Consider the following 18,688-nt stretch of genomic DNA (forward strand, 5'->3'; position numbering starts at 1 on the left):
ATTCCTCTTAAATCCCTGCTTTATAAATACAGCTTTTCATGTTAATTTTGTGTACTTTCATCAAATATTTTGGATGGAGAAGAAATGAAGGAAGCTCTCAGCTTCTCATTACACATCTACATGGGCTTCGCTGAAAATTATGATCCTCATTCATGAAAACTCTATTTACACAGCAGGGTATTTCCCATGACTGTTGTTTTCCCCCCTTACATAAGCCTGACTGAATATTTTAAATTTAATTAGTTTTTAAAATTACACAAAATAATAGGACATGGACGGTTTGTGAATAGTAAAATTTACTTAAAGAAAATTATCAATATGAACACTCTCTGAATATATTTAATATATTTAAGAAGAAAACATTAAATAAAATAGTGCAGATTTATTACATTTGCAATAGTTGTAGGAAAGTTTGCTATCACCACAGCATTAAGGAAACAGCCTTTGTAAAGGCCACTGCATGAACTACTGTTGTAAACCACGTGCTTTTTTAAAAATCATCATCCTCACCATTGCTCCTGTCACCCTACCTCCCCCCGGCAGACCCTCAGCTAGCTTTTTGTTTTCTTTCTATGTCTTCTCCCACCTAGTTCTAGGGTCTATTACATTTCTAAGAGTCTACAGACAGAGCCAGGATTACATTCCTGTCCTCCTCTGACTGTACTCCTGGAGTCACCTTTTTGATGGTTTCCCTCTTTCTGTAACTTCTTGCTGATCTCCATGCACATTAACCTTGCCCTGATCCTGCCTCCTTGCCTGTCCGCATCCAAGATTGCACCTTTCTATACTTTCAAATTTCACCTGATTGTTCGCGCAATTTTTCCCCTCACCCATGTTTAAATTGTAAGCAGAAAAAACCTGCAAAAATAAGCAACTTGAAATGTATGTGTGGAAGAAGTTAAACCACAAGATTATCCTCATACTGTTTCTTTACTCCCGTTTACAATTATCTATGAAGCTCAGGAACTTATCTGCAGGCAGCCCCTGTGCTTAGGGCAATTGTGTGTTCGTAGTTCACGATTTGGCTCAACAAGCCTAATGAAATTCCTGTTTACAGCAACGAGAGCAGGGCTGGATTGTTAGATAGACATAGAGATACACATGTATATATGTGCATACATATGTAAGCTTTAGAACGTCATCATGCATACTTAGTGCACTAAACAAAACAATAACAGATTTTACAGGATGTCCTCAACACTCAAGCACAGAACATGGGAATTACTCAGGGGGAGAGAAGGAACATCCGCGAGCTCTCACCTGAAAAATAATTCCCGGTCCACAAAACTCAAGGTCATGTTCACCTCATTATTTGGGTTTGAGCAAGAAAGCACTGAAGCAAGCAAGACAGTGCCTGCACCCATTTGCCAAAACACAGGAAAATATTATGAACCTGCAGGACTCTCAATTGTTTTCTCCAACCCCATGCCAAACTTGATCTGTTTTTCTTAAAAATATAAACGCCATCTGTAAATTATTGCATGAATCAGACTTTTAACTAGAAAATATTCAGAGATTTGAATAACCAAAAAGTGAGCAGGAAAAAAAATAATAATCGCCCACTAGATTTACGTATTAATTGCGAAAACTGAAGATTTTAAATTTAGCAAAATATCAACTGTTGAACAGTATCAATTAACTTAAATTTGTTACAGTTTATGAAGCTCTCGGAATCTTCTTAGTAATTGTAACGTACATGTATTTAGTAGAGCTTTGCACAATAAATATTTTGAAGTGCTTTATCACGGCACAGTGAGAAGTACCAAAGTGCAGCTGGCTCCGGCATGAAAGTCCACACGTGAATTTCATAGTACAGAACAGTCACTTCAGAGGAAAAATAAGGTCAAGAAAACAGCAGGATTAAGTTCTCTCTTTATGCTCACCCCGGCTTACTGTCTTTCCATTTCTGATAGTCAAAAATCATTTCTGCTTGAAAAGTGTGGAAATAAAAATAAACAAACTTTAAAAAAAAGTAAAACCATAACTTATTCTGATTGAATACAGCTCTGCTTATGTTTCATGCCAATTCCTGGCGTGAAACTCTCCTGATGTCAGTGTACGGTACTGCCCACATGGTAGACTGCAAGAAAATGACCCACCCAAATGTATTAATTCATCCTGAATTTTTAGAGATTTGTTTTCAGGTTTCGTTCACTTTTCTTGTCTCCTTTTCCCCCCACCCCCCTCCTGTTGCCATTAAATTACATACACTGAAATTAAAATAAGGAATAAAACTAAGTATTGCTAGTAACACAAATTATTTCCATGTTAATTATAAATAACGACATTAAGAAAGGTTTGTGCAGACATACTTACCCTGTGCGTTTGGTGATGGTCCCTAATGTCATTGGCTGTTTGATTTGAGCAAGAGGCAACACCACAGTCAAACTTGGAAGAGGCAGGAGTCGAGGGTTCCCAGGATTATTGTTTGTGAAGTTATTGTAAGTGTCTTGGCTGTTCAATTTACCTTGAGATAAAGATGTAATAAAACACATTAATGGAATTTTTTCTTCATCTATCATTTCTAATAACTGCCTGAAATAAGCCATTGCCAAAAAAAAAAAAAACAACAAAAAAAAACCGAAAAGGGGGGGGAGATAAAAAGCTCTTATTGTAAGCAAAAAGGTATCTAAAAAATAAATTATAATGGAAGCCGCAAATATTTATTTTTATATATGGGGATAAGGTCTCCTTCCATGGAAAGAAAATTATTCCTGCTGCTTGCCTGACAGTTTTGTTCACCAAAATGTTTTTGAGTTCGGTTTGAAGAACAAACTCTGGATTCCAATCCTCTATGGAAAAAAAAAAAAAAAAAGAAGAATATTCTGGAAGGGAACTATTTTCCTAAAGTACCACATACAGTGTTGGTAATTGAAAGTCCTGAAAAGGTCGCTTTTGTTGTCTCTACGGATAAAGGCACACATAATAGTCATCTCTGAACCAAGAGCGGAGGAAAGTAACAAGTAACTATACAAAATAAAGCCCTGCAAAACTACAGGTAAAAATCAAGAAAGTATCACAAAAGTAACAAAGTTTATAATCATTCAAAAAAGAAGAAGAAGAAAACAAAACGTAGGTACTTAAAAAAAAAAGAAGGGGAAAACATAACAAAAAAATCCCAACAACCCGAAATTTAGCTTGTTTCAAAGAGCTCTGTGCTGGATATACGCCCAGTTTAGATACGCTTTCTTACTTTCTGTATCATTCTGTAGTCACAACCTTTCATTCTTCAGTTAGAAAAGGAAACTAGCTACAAATTTCATGGACAGTAAAGAAAGAAATGTGAAGAAACCAAAGAAAGAAGTTAAACAAAAAAGGGGCCAGTCTGTTTATAGCAGAATCAAAAGTACTTTAAATAGACAAGCAACCATGAATTAAAAGGTTTAGATCATTAACTTGTTTTTCTGTGTTCCTATAATGCTGTGAAACGCTGGCTTTGTTCTTAATCAAAAGGGAGCCATATTGGGAATTAGGTTCCTAAACAACCGCTGCATTCTACACAGATATTATACAAATCCCAGGCCAAATCCATACAATCTGACTGAAGAGCAGCCACCTTTTTTCAAGGAAGAAAAACAGCACAGCAAAGAGTTTCTCACAGGAAGCTGCCTGAAAAGCTTTAATGGTACTTCAGATGGATTGAAAATAGGAAAAGGAAGGCGGAAAAATCTTAATGAATGTCTCATCATCCTAAAGACACTCAATGCTTCCTTTACCCTTCTTTTAATACTATATAACTGTAAGCTTAGGGGTTTTATTTGTTTTTTCTACAAAGTCCCTAGACCTCTGCATCTTAGAAAAGCACAATAACAAAAATGATGAAATTACAAAGTGTATTTTGTGTTAAGTATCTGGCCTGAACACTGGTCAATACATTTTAAGAGAAATAGCAAGGCTTTAATGAATAACAAGCCTATTGAAGTCTCAGAGAGCAGATTTCATTAATAGCAATTTTCCTGCACCAACTTGGAATAAAAAGAAACAGGAAAGGGAAAAAAAAACCCAGCTCAGTTTTAAATTAAGACCGAGATGCAATTAATTTTTTTTAAGATTAGTTTCATAATGCATTCTTGGTTCTTGTAAAACGGAATATGAATAGTTTTCTGCATTATTGTCTAATTAGTTACTGTTGCATGTAATCAAGGCCCCTCTGAAAGTGTTCCTCTCTCCAATATTCACCGTGAGCAACTGCATGCTACACAGCAAACAGCGACGGTATCTACAGAGGGGGGTCCAAATGTCTGTAATTTGTTTTCTTTTACTTGTTAGGAATATAATGATTAACTATGAACTACTGAACCAAATGACTGTGTTGTAACAGTCCTCTCTCTCTCTCAAGGCACATTTAATTACTTGGTGCCCTCTGCTCCCAACATCACGTAGTTTTCCATATGCAAAACCTTCAGCTGATTCAATAGAATATTCGCATGCAGAGAAATGAGGCATTTACAGATGTCCATCCTACACAAGGATGAGCTGCCTTATTTTCACACAAGTTGAGGAATCCCAAGGCAGTTAAGGATACTCAGAAAACTGCAGTAAGTCATCACTTAGGAGTTTTTATTAATTGCAGCAACAACATCCTACACATGTTTAGGCTCACACGTAAGAAAACACAAAGTAAAGTAAAAAAATTATTAAACTATACAGAGAGAACTGAAAACGTGCACAAGAGATGCTGAATGGACGCAAAATGTAAGATTATTCTTCTTTGAAAAAAACATTTAGAGGTCAGGCATTTCATTTTTAAATGTATAGCTTAATCTGATGTGTACAAATGTCAATTAAAAAAATTAACTAAACCAGAGATCATAATGCACAGCACAAATATGATAAAAAAATTCAGCTATGACCAATGGAAAAGCTGTAAATACCTAAGGTATATCCCAATAACTATTGCCTGCCAATCTATAGTCTCTGCAGCCACAGTAGTTGCTTAACTGCAAATAAATGCAATTAAAAGTGACAAAAGTCAAAAATTAAAAGTTGGAATGCTAAAAAAAAGGAGACAAATTATTTTTGACAGTAAAGTTTCTCTTGAAAATCTGACTACAATAATATTAAGATGGTGTGGATGAGCAAGGGTAAAGAAAATTATGCTTAAAAGAAAAAGTAAAAATATTTGCTTTCATTTACACGGAATTATTTTTAAGTATTTTTATGATGGAAGTGTTCCATATTGTTATATCTTCATTACATGTTGTCTCAGACCTATCGGAGAGGTTCATGCAGGTCATCTTAACTGCACAGCCTTGGGGACACAGTAAACGCAGTCTATGACTAGGGCTGTTCCTTTCCTAAGCAGTCAGCAAAAGCTGAATGTGTTGCACATTCTAAATTTCATTGGAACAGAAGAGTGTCACACATTATGTTTAATAAGTCATTTTAAAACCCTGTAATTTTACGGTGTGCTGTTGCACCCATCCAGAAATTCGACCAAGTCACCCTCCGTCCCTCCAGCCCTTCGAAGCAGGAAACTCCTCCCGCAGTAAAGGGGAGCTGTGTGTGCGCAGGACTGCCGTGGCAGGCCAAGAGAGCACAAAGAATGCAGTCAAGCATCAACATTATTTCTACAGCTCAGGCAGTTGTTGATTCACTGTCAAAGGACAACCAACAAATAAGCCAAAGTTTAAGTCTGCTAGAAATAGCAAGTATTTTTCATGCAGCAGAATCCTGCACTCAAGTTACCTTGCCACATGTGGACAGTACATGTTCAGTCTTGTAAGGAAATACGTATATTAATAACAAATAAACCCCTGGAATTATAGCTTCAACAGCGTAGCTTCACTTAGCACTGACAATTTAACTTTAAATGCTAACTTGGTTGCATACTGACAGCTACACACAGATCACATCCTATTGGCTGTTCAAGGAATACTTTCTATGGCAATTAATTTAGAGAAAATTAATCTTCATCATCACAATTTCATGGCACGCTTGCCCTCTCAAGAATCAGTCAGAACATTTTCAGCAGAGCACGCCGAGCGATGGGGCACCTTCCCTTGGTAATGGCCCGGAGCGCGAGCTTAACAGCCCTCAGGACCCTGTGCAAGGCCAGTCCTTTGCGTTGAGTATTTGCCTTTCCACAGGCTGCCAGGGAAGAGATTTTCAGATGACAGGTCAAGAGCTGTGCACGGAATGCATTAAAGCCAGCATAGGCTAAGGTTTATTTTCCTTGTGTACATGCTCCCATTTGCCTGCGCTCCCTCTCCAGCGCGGGCCACAGCTCAGGACACAGGCAAAGGGAAGCACTGGCATTATTTTCACTCAAATATTACAGACTCAAGGTCCAAATTCCTGATCACAACTAAACCCAAGTCAGAAAAACTCCTACAGTTAATCCTAATTCAGCCTTTTAGACTTCTGTTGGAGGAAAATAAAGGAAACAGAAAAGTCTTATGTCTCAATTTAAGCTGTTGATAAATCTCTTATTAATTTTACTAAGAGACTCACAAAAAGCCGAGGATATTGTGGCTCTGGTAGCCTGACAGAAGTTTATTTACAATTATCCATTAGCTTGGATAATTGTTGCCTACTGAGACAGGGAAACAGCCGTCAGTCAGTTCTGCCTGCGTACCTGCCTGCTGAACGTCTGCAACAAAACCGCCATCGCGCCCCCCCCCAAAACCTGAGCCACACTTTTCCAGACGTTTTATTCCACAAATACTCAAAGGAAAAATGGATTAAGCTGAGGATAAAAGTGAAGAAAGAAAACAACAATGGGCTTTGTTGTCAGGCGGAGGGAGCGGCTGCTGTGCCGGCCTGCCTGGTCCGTATTCCCGAGGCAGCCATCATTAACGGACTCACTTCCACCGAGGAAAAAAGGGAGGCCTGAAAGTGCCGGACAAAAGAAATCCCAGCAGGCAAAGAAAAAACAAATTAAAAGCACCATTATAAAACACAGATGCTATAAGGAAAATAAACTTCAGAAGATTTACTGGTTTTTGACAGAGCTGGACATCTGTGGAAAAGACATCAGGAGCAGCTCCTGGTCCGGCCCGGACGGGCCCGTGGCCCCGCCACAGCCATGGCCGCCTCAGAGCCCGCTCCTCTGCCCACACACCTCTGCCACCCCACCGGGAAGCTACTGACAGCCACAATTGTTACTTACAATCATTGTTAAACCTACACAATACTCTTAAAGGCCCAAATGTGAGATTTAAACATTCGATCAAATCACGCATTTTTAAGTTTTTGAAGTAAATTTTTGGATATGAAAGGAAAGCTACACTTAGGGGAAAACGCGATAGACTTGTGAGCTTGTAACACTGTATAGAAAGCATTCAATCAACTGAAAGCAATTAATACAGTAAGCTTGTCCTCTTCTGATCAACTAAGAGCCTTGATGAATTCAGGCCAGATTTCAAGTTGGTCAGCATTTGAACGGAGCGCTTCAGGGCACCACTGTCAGAGATCGTCTTGGAGGAGAAGGAAGAAAAACATCCTGATTTTTGCAGCTATTAATGACATAAATATACATCAAAACACATCACGGCAGCTATATTCCCACCAGCCCCAGGGAGCTCATCTGTGAACACAGTGCGGTGCAGCCAGTGTTATCCAAAAAGGCTTTGTTGGATCCTGAAAGGAATTCTGTTGATGCAGCCCCACTGATCGCTCCGTAGTTACTTTGCCTTTCTCTTTAGTCCACACATAGCACCACATTAATGCAACCAAATCACCTCTTACCTGCTCTCCAAATCACTTCTCACCTGGCCTAAACCCAGCTCTAATACATCGGTACCACACAGAGGCAACAGTCTCACCCCATCAGATGGAAAGGGAACCCAGTAATTCCCAGCCCAGCTTAAAACCAAAACTATACCCGAACACCTAAGGGCTGCAAACACCAACTTCCTGCCAAACTGAAATTAAATCGTTTTACCCAGTAAGTTTCCCCTGGCAGTTTCGATTGCATGTGACATGTCTCCTCATTCAAGGGTTGTGGGATCCTCTTCTGCACAGAGAAATCCCACCCTGTTGGCAAGCAAGACAACGGGGCTTGGCCCAGGCAGTTCTTCTGGTAAGAACATAATGATCATAAAGATTTTAGTTTCTCTACAGACTTTACACAGAAAACTAAAGTGGCATCGAGCACCTCTCAGACTCATAATACAATGATTCTATGTTGATTTTTTTCATTTTTCTTCCATTACTCCAATACAAAAAGCTTAGTAATGCAGTGTTACTAAAATTCAAAACCCACTCGATTAGCTTTTATACCTTACAGTATTTAACAGACTACATTTCAAAGTGTACCACGTAGTCTACTGGCATTAACACTACATATAAACATCTTTAATTTGGTAAATAAAACCACAGCTACTCGAGGCTATGCAATCACGTGGAGGCTGAGCTGTAAGAAAATGAACTATGTTTGGCCATTATTTCTGTTCAGTGTTAACACTGAAGATTCCTCAACTAAACATTCACTAATCGTATAATGCAAGGGAAATAAAATCCTTTCTAATTGGCAGACAGAAAATGGCAGGAAAAACAGAAGTGTCATGGATGTGGTGGTTTATTTTGCTTTGCTTTTTATTCAATACAAAAAGTTTCCCGGATGAGAATGAAAAGCTTCCCAGCTTCAGTTCCAAGACTTTCACCCTCGTTTCTGACCTCTTCTCAGACATGTTCCAGTATAATCTGTAATCTACTACAGTCGGAAGAGGAAACAGCAGCGCCCTGGTGAGAAACGCTGCCTTGTGACCTGAATAGAGAACCCTGCGGAAGCAATGCTGGCTCGCAGAACTCGTTTGGAAGGGCTTGACAGACAAACTCAATAGCGTCCCGAGAAACACACTCAACACCACGAGCGCTAATTACTGCCAACGTGGGCTTTTGCTTTCATGTTTTGTTTTATTGAGTCAAACGTGTTTTATCTTTCTTTGTAAAACGTTACACATCTTCCTCGAAAAAGTCAGGAAACTAATTATTGTAGTTAATGGTCGCTTCTGAATTAAATTTACATTGCAATTTCCTTGAATTGTATTCTACCAAATTTAGCCTCATTTCACACCCTAACCCTCAATATTTCCAATACAATTAGACCCATTAGAGGAAGAATATTATGTATTTGCTACAGCATGTATACGCACATGATCTAGCTACTTAGAGCAAATTTTTCTCTCAGCTAAACTGGTGCAAGTCCAAAACCCATCACTAACTTAACTCCATTGAAATGGATGGGAGAAAATAATGCAGCCGGTTGTTTTCATAATGTTTAAAACCGCTTGATATTGAACCTTTTGAAACACAGCTGCACTAAATCTCATGATTACCCTCAGAAAGCAGAACTTTCTCTCTATTTGCATCCAGGAAAAGGCATGTGATGGTGACAGGCAAGCTTGTAAGTCAGAATCCTCTGCCGAAGACACGCAAGCGCCAGTCCAAGTGTCTCAGCCACTGCTGAGACAGTCCTCTGCCCTCTCACCCAAGCTCCTTGAACTTCAGCTCTTCCAACTGCTCAACAGCCTCATCCACTCAAAATCTGAACATGGCCTCATAATATTCCTTTCTTCCTTCTGAAGTTTCTCTTTCTTCTGCTATTTTCAGAAACTTCGTCCCTCAATTATAAAGCGTCCCACTGATATCTGAAAATCTCTTATCCTTGACAAAGGTTGGAAGAGAGAAGGAACTGACGTGACCCTTTTGCTGCCCGTTCTCTCCACCTGGCCAAAGATGGATTATGAAAAAACAGTTCAAACCTCAAGCTCTACCTGGGATTTGGACCTGTCATTTACTTCTACGATTAGTGATGTACAGCTGGCCATTTCGCCTACCTCCATGCGTATTTCTTCTTTTCCTGCATGCAAAAGGAATTACATTGACAGTCCAGAGGAATTGAAAAGGAAAGGAAGCCACTTCTGCCAGAACAGCGACAGCGTCCCGGGCCCCGTGGCACTTCCCAGCAGCAGCTGGGAGGACACCCATAGTGCTAACTACCTTGCGTAAAAATATCTCCTTCAAAATCTGAAAGAAATGTCTGCTTCTTCCCTTGCCGTTTCCCCTCCTCATTTTGTCCAGATACCTGTTTGCTGTGCTAAAGTTCCTCAAAGAGCTGCACAGTAAAGATGCCTTGAAGCATTTCCTTAGAAAACAACCCTTCCGCCACCACACATACAAGTCTGGCATAAAAATCATCTTTCAGGACTTATTTAACTAAAAATATTGTTGGTGCAAAGCTCAAGTCCATTTATGGGCAAAACTCTCCTTGAAGTAAAAACAACAACAAAACTCATTTGCCAGCTGTTGGCTGCAGGCTTTGCATGGCCGTAAAGCCGGCAGCAGCAGCAACACTTCAGCCCGTTCACTCCAGATGGTGGTTACCAGGAAAATCAGCCAAACTGGCCTTTCTGCTCGTCGGTCACCTCCAGTAAAAGCCAGCCATGGGCAAGGAGGGGTCCACACCTCGCCATCCTATTTGTACCTTGCACCTTCAACTCCTCACACATTAAAAGACTGCAAGATTAGTTTCTCATAGCTACTATGGGTATAGCTATGGAATATTTTGCAAACAAAAGCGAAGGTGCTCTGCCCATCCTCCCCAACGCGTGGCCGTAAGCCAGGTCTGGAGCAGAAGCCGTGGCTGTAGCTACCACAGCACTGGACATGAGTTTGCCAACTCTTCCGAGGAAAGGACTATGCGAGCTCAGACTCTCCACTAATGAGGTTATCGCACAGGCAGCTTCTAGGCACTGCGAAGAGACTCTGCTACTCCCATTTCTTGCACATGGGAATTTTACTAACACTGTCTGCTGGTGAATGATGAAGCGCTTGAGAAAACAAGTATGCACTATTACTGCCCCTTGTCGTGCCTATCAATCATAATTCATATCAACACAGTTTTGAATTCAAAGCCTTCTTTCAGGGAAGACTCCGAGATGCTTCAGCATTGTAAACTTCAGAGAATTTGAGTGTCTCAGACTTCTCTTCCAAATGATACAGAATAAAGTGATCCTTATGAACTTAGATTTTTTGTGTTGGGGACAATGGAGTCAGAATAACTGATCAGCTTGTCTCAGAAACTGCAAATGACTGGTCTGGGAATTTCTGAAGGACACCTCTGTACGCAGCTGTGTTGGGTGAGGAGATACGGAAAGCTTAATAGCAGCCCCCTACCCAAAGTGCTTAGCTTATTAGAATTTTGTATTGGCAATATACTACGTGTTAATACATCTGTGGCTATTTTTTTTCCTCACCTTTTTACCTACGCCTTATTTTCCCTCGCTCTAGCTGCAAAAATTAGCACAAATATTTTAGCATCTGAATTCAATCCAGGTTGAATACACAGTACTTATCCCAAGTTATGTGAAAAAATAAAAAAAAGTGCCTTGAGAACCACTGCATATGAGAACTTGATAATAATATCCATGGATAATTATAATAAATGGCTTGTCTGAAACACCCGTAGAATAGGAACTGAAGTAAACCATAGCAATCTCTCTCCCTCTTCCACCCACCACACACCCTCGGCAGCTCTGCTCTTTTACCCATGACCGTTAAGGATGTTTTCTGGCTCTGTGACAGCATCGTGACTCAGGTCATGAGAAGTGTCAAAGATGCATTTCCTTGAGATGGGAAAAAGCAACTGATTTTAACAGCCCACAAAGACTAAGCAAAAAGAATAAGCCCGATCAGCATATTTAAGGGTAAAGATAAACCTTTTAAAAGATACAAGTATATTTTATTTCCAATCTTAATGCTTACGTTTCTCTCCATAAAGTGTTTACATTTTTCAGACTACCAAAAATGCACAGTTGATTTAAATGCCTTACTTAAGAATAATAAACTGAAAAAAGACAACAAGGGCAGCACCCATTTACTGCATAATCCATCACCGATCATACACACAGGGAGTCTGACTCAGACCCTGGATTCCCTCCCAACAGCGGCTGTGCCCCAAATACCCACAGCCAGGGGAAGCAGAAGGTGTTTGGGCTTGAACTCAGCAGGTCCATCAGATAAAACGATTGTTCCCACCAGCTCCTGCCCCATTCCTTTCCCTCGCTGGTCACTAACACGGAGTGTCACATGCTTTCACCTTCCTTCAGGCCAAACCTTACTTGTCATACAACACCCTCAATACTTAAACCTCCTCTTTCAACTGATATAGTCTCTTGAAAAACTCTAGATTCTACTTTCTCACCTTCTGATCAAACACATTACAGGCTTCTATCAGGCGAGCAAAGCTACTTTTTGTCATTTCACTGACCACAGCTCCCTCAAGCCTCTTACATTCCTTGACCCGCCAACAAATTTTTGGCCATCCTGTCTGCCCTGTACCTAATCTCTCCTCCTGACCCAACCCCAGCCTCTCCCTTCTGTGCTTTGGACACAAACACCATTCAAAAAACCTTTCCTGCATCACTCCTTCCGCAACCAGCTCTTTTCAGCTGGTTTCTTACTACAAAGCTCAATCTTAGTGACCGGTTTTATGCTGATCACACTCTTTTCTCCTTAAAACACTGTTCAGCTGTATACAAGTGTATCTGGCCCTCTGCACAGACACATAAAGCATCCTGAGAAGCCATATAGCAGTTAAGCACGTTCCTTCTTGTGCACCACTAATATCGCTGTTTATCAATTTCCAATTGGCAAGGACTGCAAAACCCTATCAAAAGCGGTGCATAATCTGCAGGACGTCTTTGTTACTCACCATGCACGAGAGGGAAATACACTAGCCTGTCTTTTATACGCCTGGTTAACTAGTGAGATTTGCAGATGGAAAAACACTGTTTTACTGTAAATTAAGAGTAAATAATCGAGGGGGGGAAATTACATAACAATAGAATCCCAAAATGTCATTTTATTAAGTCATTTTCAGAGAAACACTTAAAAATCCCATTACTACTTCTCCGTGGACTCCCTCAGTACATTCCTCTGACACATCAACACTTGACCCTATAGAAATTTTCTTCAGTTTGATGTTACCAAGGCTGAAATCATCCATCTTGACAGGAAAACTTCAGTGGGACGCTCACATCTGTGGTAATCCAACTCCTCTCTGCCTTCCACCTTCCTTTCACCTCGCGATCCATCTTTGACATCCCGGTCTCCTGTGCACGGCCTATTACTTCCCCTCCGCCTGCCTCCCCACAATCTTTCTGGAACAGTTTGCTTTGACCACCGCTATGGCATTTGCTGCGCTAAATCACTCAGTCATGTACTTTTACACTTCATGTCTCAAGAACTGCAATTCCCTTCTGATGTTAGTCTCCTTCAATTTTCAATTTATCTGGAATACTTGCAACTCCTTTTTCAAATATAGAGGCAAACCTACATTTGCCCCAGTCTCAGATCTACACTGTTTACAAAAGCCCACTTCTAAAACACTTTATGTACAGACACGAACTTCCCTTGTGACAGAATTTATCAGTCTATTTCCCTACTTATCTGAAGGGAATGGATCTTTTCCTTCCACTTCAGAAACTATCCAAAATATACCACCCACTTCTTTCACTCCACTGGTTCTCTAGCCATTTAAAAAAAAAAAAAAAAAAAAGCAGCTAAAACCACAGCTCATTTACAACCAGTAAGCTCCTGGCCAATACCCAAATTGGTGCTTACAGTCAGCGGTTCGTACCTTTACATGAGTAACCTAGGGACCTAGGGACTGCTGGAACCCATGGGCTCCAGGGGGGGTTCTGCGTGCACTTCCATAGGCAAGAGGCTTCGCGTAACCCTGGGACCTTTCCAGAAGGAAGTAATGGTCTAAAAGTCGTTAGCTGAAAATTCCCACCAGGTAAATTAATATTTTTTTTTCCACAATTGCTTTATAGAACGTAAAGAGGAACTTCAAATCAGAATGTGAAATCGAGAGACTCACTATGCATTTTAGGCAGCCCGCTGCCCAGTGAGCGCGGAGGGTTTGTAGGAGCAGCCCAGCCACTGCAATGTAAATTCTCCTGCATTAATAAAAACGCTCCGTTCTTATTAGCACCAGCGGGGGGGTGTTTTACATCCATTACCAACCAACCAGGAGCGCCCTGACGAGCCTGTCGGGGCCCATCGTGCGAGCGAAGCGCTGTCGAGTCGCGACGCGACTCGAAATAATCGCTCTTAAAAGCGGCCGGGCGGCAGAAACGCCCCGGCCCCGCCGGCGCCCAGAGCGGAGGGGGACACGCCCCGACCACGCCCATGCCGCGCCCCTCGGCCCCGCCCCCGGCCGAGGCATCGCCGGGAGAAGGGCGCCCCCTGCCGGGGGGTCCGCCCCGCCGCGGCGGGCGGAGGCGGCGGCGCCTTTCAACACCACTCAGGGCGAAGAGTGATGATGTGGAAAAAGGGATTTGTAGGCAAATTTCGACTCCGAGGCGAAGCTGGAAAAGAAATGGTTTGAAAGTAGGTTTAAATGGAAAAAAAAAACCAAAAAACAAACAAAAAAAAACCCCAACCAGCCAAGTAGGATGCTGTGGGGGAGTGAAAGGATTAAACACGCAGGAAAACATTAAAAGTACATCAAAAAAACCCCAAAACAAACAGGTCTATTCTGCAGCATGCTTTACTGTTTCTATGCATTTATAAAAGCTATTTTCTGTAAGTGAAGCTACAACTTACACAGAGAACAATTAAAGCTTAACAGAGACTTTCCCAACAACCGTTTTTGACTTTCCCAACAACTGTTTTCAAGCCGTGTTTACAGCGCCAGCTCTCCAGTTCAACTCTGGAAAGGAACTGCCCTCCAGTGCTTTAAGATATTATACAGTTAATTTTCTTTGAAACTATTTTTGTCTGCCTCTCTCTAAATAGGTGGTTTCTTAAGTGAGTGTTACTTAAAGGAAACCAATCTGTTTTTCAGGAAGGGCTGATGATGTCAGTCCTTGCAACTCTGCTTTCCCATAAGAATTCTTCTAGTAAAAGGAGTTTCACTCTGGGAAATAGTGAAAAGTAACATGAAAATATTTAAAGCATCTCAGACTGCATGTTTATCAAACTTCTAGTTTTACGCTTGGATTTCAATCATGTTGCAATTGCAACGAATGAAGGAAAAGTGAGAGAAAACCTTTTTGATTTTTAAAACCGAAAAAGACTTTGCAATGAAAAATGTGCTGTGCTAAAATATTTACGAAGAGCTGAACACAAGTCTGAATGCAATATATAAGGAGCAACATGTTTTTTCTGAATTCTAAATTTACGTACTCCATTTCAGCGTAGGTATCACATGTGAAACAGAACCACTCCGTGTTATGGATGGTCTTTTGGCAAAACTACACCATCCAAATAAATACTTCAATCCCCAACAAAATGAGAAGACAAATTTGGACAGTATCGTTTTATTACTGAATGTTTTTAGAAGGTGTGGATGCGTAGCTATAGGTCCAACATGTGCTTAACTTACTCTGCTAGTGCTTGTTCTGATACTGGAAATTCCCGCAGTCAACAGCAGCAAAAACCTCCCAGTAAAGCCACAGAGACTTTAACTTGCTGGTGGGGCAAGAAGTAACAACATACTGGAAACTTTAATTTGCAGAATAAAAATAGTAAGAGTTATACAGGGCTTTCAATCTTTCAAGCATTACATTTTCACAGCTAACTGCTCCTTGCTGTTCACCTATCAGCGTCCTGAAGATAACAGGGGATACATTTGTATAATCAAGGACATAGTTCCTCTCTCATCCATTAATCCACCTGTGAGACAGGTAAGTACCATAAACCCCATTTTATACAAGCAAAAAGGTCACATAAGGCCATATTCTACCCTAATGTTCAGCCCCACAACCAAATGATGTCGTATTAGTCTTATTATAGTAAAAGCCCATAAAAGGATCCCAACCCCACTCAGATATTACTGACAACACGCTCTGGCAATCCCGGGGAATGACGAAAATACAACCTCGCTGGATTAACAGACAGAATAACCCAAACAAAATCTGTGTTAGCTATAAAAGGTGCAAAGGAAATCTCTCTTTATCATCCTCTGTTTAACAGTTTACTTCATTCCGCTAAAAAGAACAAAGCCAAACTCTGATTCATTTGGAAATGAAATCATCCCCACCCCCCGTAAAGGCGTACATTGGGCGGGTAAACAGTTCTCCGCGTACTCCAACAAAATGTAAATAGATTGCCTTGCTACTATATACATAGCAAACAGTTTCGTTTTGAAACTCAGAGTTAAAAAACAAGTGAGAAAAATATTACGAAGCCTGAACTCTGAAAATATTTACAGGAACAAAAGCTAATCACAAGTTAACATCAATAGGTTACAATTGCTAATCAAAAAAAGATGATAACAAGCAAGCGCTTTGCTCGCAGAAGTCCGGTCCTTTGGCCTAAGGCTGGGGCAATGCTATTGTCACGCCAAAGAAATATTAGCAGAAGGATTAACGGCAGTTTTTCTAACTTAAGGCTTATCAAAACTTTTCTAGATTGCAAAGGACATAAAAGGAGAATCATGATGACATGACTCCATGCAAAAAATCCCTCCAGAAATAAAATCTTCTCTGAATCTGCCACTTAATCAACAGTTTGTCCCCGTGTAACGGGACACGATCTCTGGCTTTATTTCCATTATAATCGGCTGCGTTTGGAGGGATGATTAAGGAAAGGAACAGTTATTCATCTTGAAGAAAACTAAAAACTTCAAGTAATTCCACACACAGGGAACACAGAGATTATTATTCTTGTTACACAGTAGAAAGCTGATAGACAAAATCAGCTGAATAAAATTTACCAAGGGTCACACAGCGAGTTAGAAGGAAAGCAAAGAATTAAACCCAGAACTGTTCTTTCCTGTCCTGAGTACCAAGTCCTGTGACCAGACTGCCAAAACTCCTCCAAACAACAATAACTTAACATTATAATATGATAAGGAGCTGTTACAATCTCAGTAAACACATCTTAGTTCACAAATTAAAGTAATCACCGGGCTCTGGCTAATCCAGCTGCCATACACACACATACCAAATCCCTCCACTGAAAGTCACTCTGAACTTCAGTTGGGTTTTTTTTTCCAAGTTGATGATAAATGGCTTTTTATAAGATGCATATAATATGGTTCAATAGCCTGCCTGCCTTCAGCCAGGTAAACTGGAAGATTACTGAAATTAAAAAGCAGCAATGATAACCGCTAAAAACATTACAATATTTTACCAAACTTATTCTTTTAAACCAAATTATTTTGTCTTTTTTTCTGAGAATTTTTTTGAAGACAACTCCGCTAACTCCTGCGTATTTTTCCTATGAAGGTTTGCAAGTTACCAACACAGTCTTAGTATGTCTCCAACTTCAAGCCCTTCCACACCGTGAGAACGCGATGAGCACAATTTGCGAAATTCTCCGGAAAACAAAGCTACCTTCCTGTCTTATTTCTCAGTGCCCATCTGCAGCCTTCTAATGGAGCTAACTGTATAACCAGAGCTAATTGTCAAGCAATGATGACAGCACAAAGATCTTGACAAAAATCTGATTTATTTATTATATTTCAAGATGGACATTTGAAAACTGAAGCCTTAAAACTCTTGTGACACTTCCATAAACGCTGCTCCCTTTCTGGCAGTAACTGCTCGATGTCTTTCTCCTGCCTGGAAAATCTGTGCACCACTGAGGATCCTAGAGCAAATGAAAGAGGATCCTAGAGCAATTGAAACTGCTGTTTCTTCTTTAAAAAAAAAAAAAGCAAAAAAAAGCGTAAAATCTATTCAAAACTTCAAATGTACCTACGAGTACTGTAAAGGCGACAACTTACTGCAATTTCCCTTGACAGAAACCAGAATTGGCTGGATGAAAGCTACACAAATTTATAGTTCCTTCCTCTCCTCTATGTGATGTCAGCAGTTAAAAGGGATTGGAAGTACCACGGGAAAGCTTTACAGCGCTCCCCAGCCTGCTCCAAGCCTGACACGCTGAACAACGAGGAGAGAGAAAGTAAAATGGCAGATACCTAAATGTCTCCAAGGAGGAGGAAAGTACAGATCACGTTTTGGGTGCCTTCCAGTGGCTCCAGGCAGAAGAGCGTGGCTCCAGAGCAGCTACGCAGAAAACTTTGTTTAGAAAGGTCCAAAGAAAGGAGAAAATACAGCGGCTGCTTCTGAGACAAGTCTGGTTCCCTTAATAATCAACAAGTCATTAAAATGTTCCTTTGATTCGGAAATCCCACAAAGGTTCTCTCTATAGCAGCAAAGATGTTGACTATGACAGCGCACAGTTGGGCTTTCACAAGCACTTCTAATCCAACTCCTAATTAGGGCAGAGGGACTGTTCCTTGCCATTTTCAATACCCTCAGACTGGAACTGGGCGGCTCCCCGCACCACACTGCTATTTAAACTTGCACTTCAATGGAAGCTGGGACTTACTCTGAAAGGAGGGGTGAGGATGCAGCAAATCCTGAGGCCAAACAAAGCAGCTTCTAGTACAGACCTCATGAAAGAGAAGGGCAAAAAGAACAGCAAAGATGAAACTGAAGAAGTCAGGACAATGATGATTTTGAACCTTTTTTAGAGGCCCCCTTTCGCATCCTTTTAGCTTCTCCGAAGCATATCCACCACAGGAGTAGGATGTACAGATCAATTCTTACGGATTTTTTTGCCTTTGTACATTATTTGTCACATTGCTCGCACACGCAAACACAAAAGTGGACAAAAAAATCTATGCCATCAACTTCACATTGCCTACTTTCCAGATTTCTCCTCCAACAGCATTTATTGTGGACATCCAGAGGGGCTTCGTGATCATCGCGGCCGAGGAGCAATG

At 40.7% G+C, this 18,688-nt stretch overlaps 1 protein-coding gene across 23 annotated transcripts in view; it reads right to left on the bottom strand.

Moving 5' to 3' along the window:
• BCAS3 (BCAS3 microtubule associated cell migration factor) overlaps positions 1-18,688 on the bottom strand; it is a 363,020-nt gene that overhangs the window by 227,630 nt on the left and 116,702 nt on the right. For all 23 annotated transcript variants that reach the window (XM_074594820.1, XM_074594824.1, XM_074594804.1 and 20 more), the window contains one exon: positions 2,317-2,467. In XM_074594820.1, the coding sequence (XP_074450921.1) occupies positions 2,317-2,467 (151 nt within the window). The remainder of the gene's footprint in view (positions 1-2,316; positions 2,468-18,688) is intronic.

Source organism: Larus michahellis, chromosome 7 (genome assembly GCF_964199755.1).
Source record: "Larus michahellis chromosome 7, bLarMic1.1, whole genome shotgun sequence".
NCBI classification, from domain to species: domain Eukaryota; kingdom Metazoa; phylum Chordata; class Aves; order Charadriiformes; family Laridae; genus Larus; species Larus michahellis.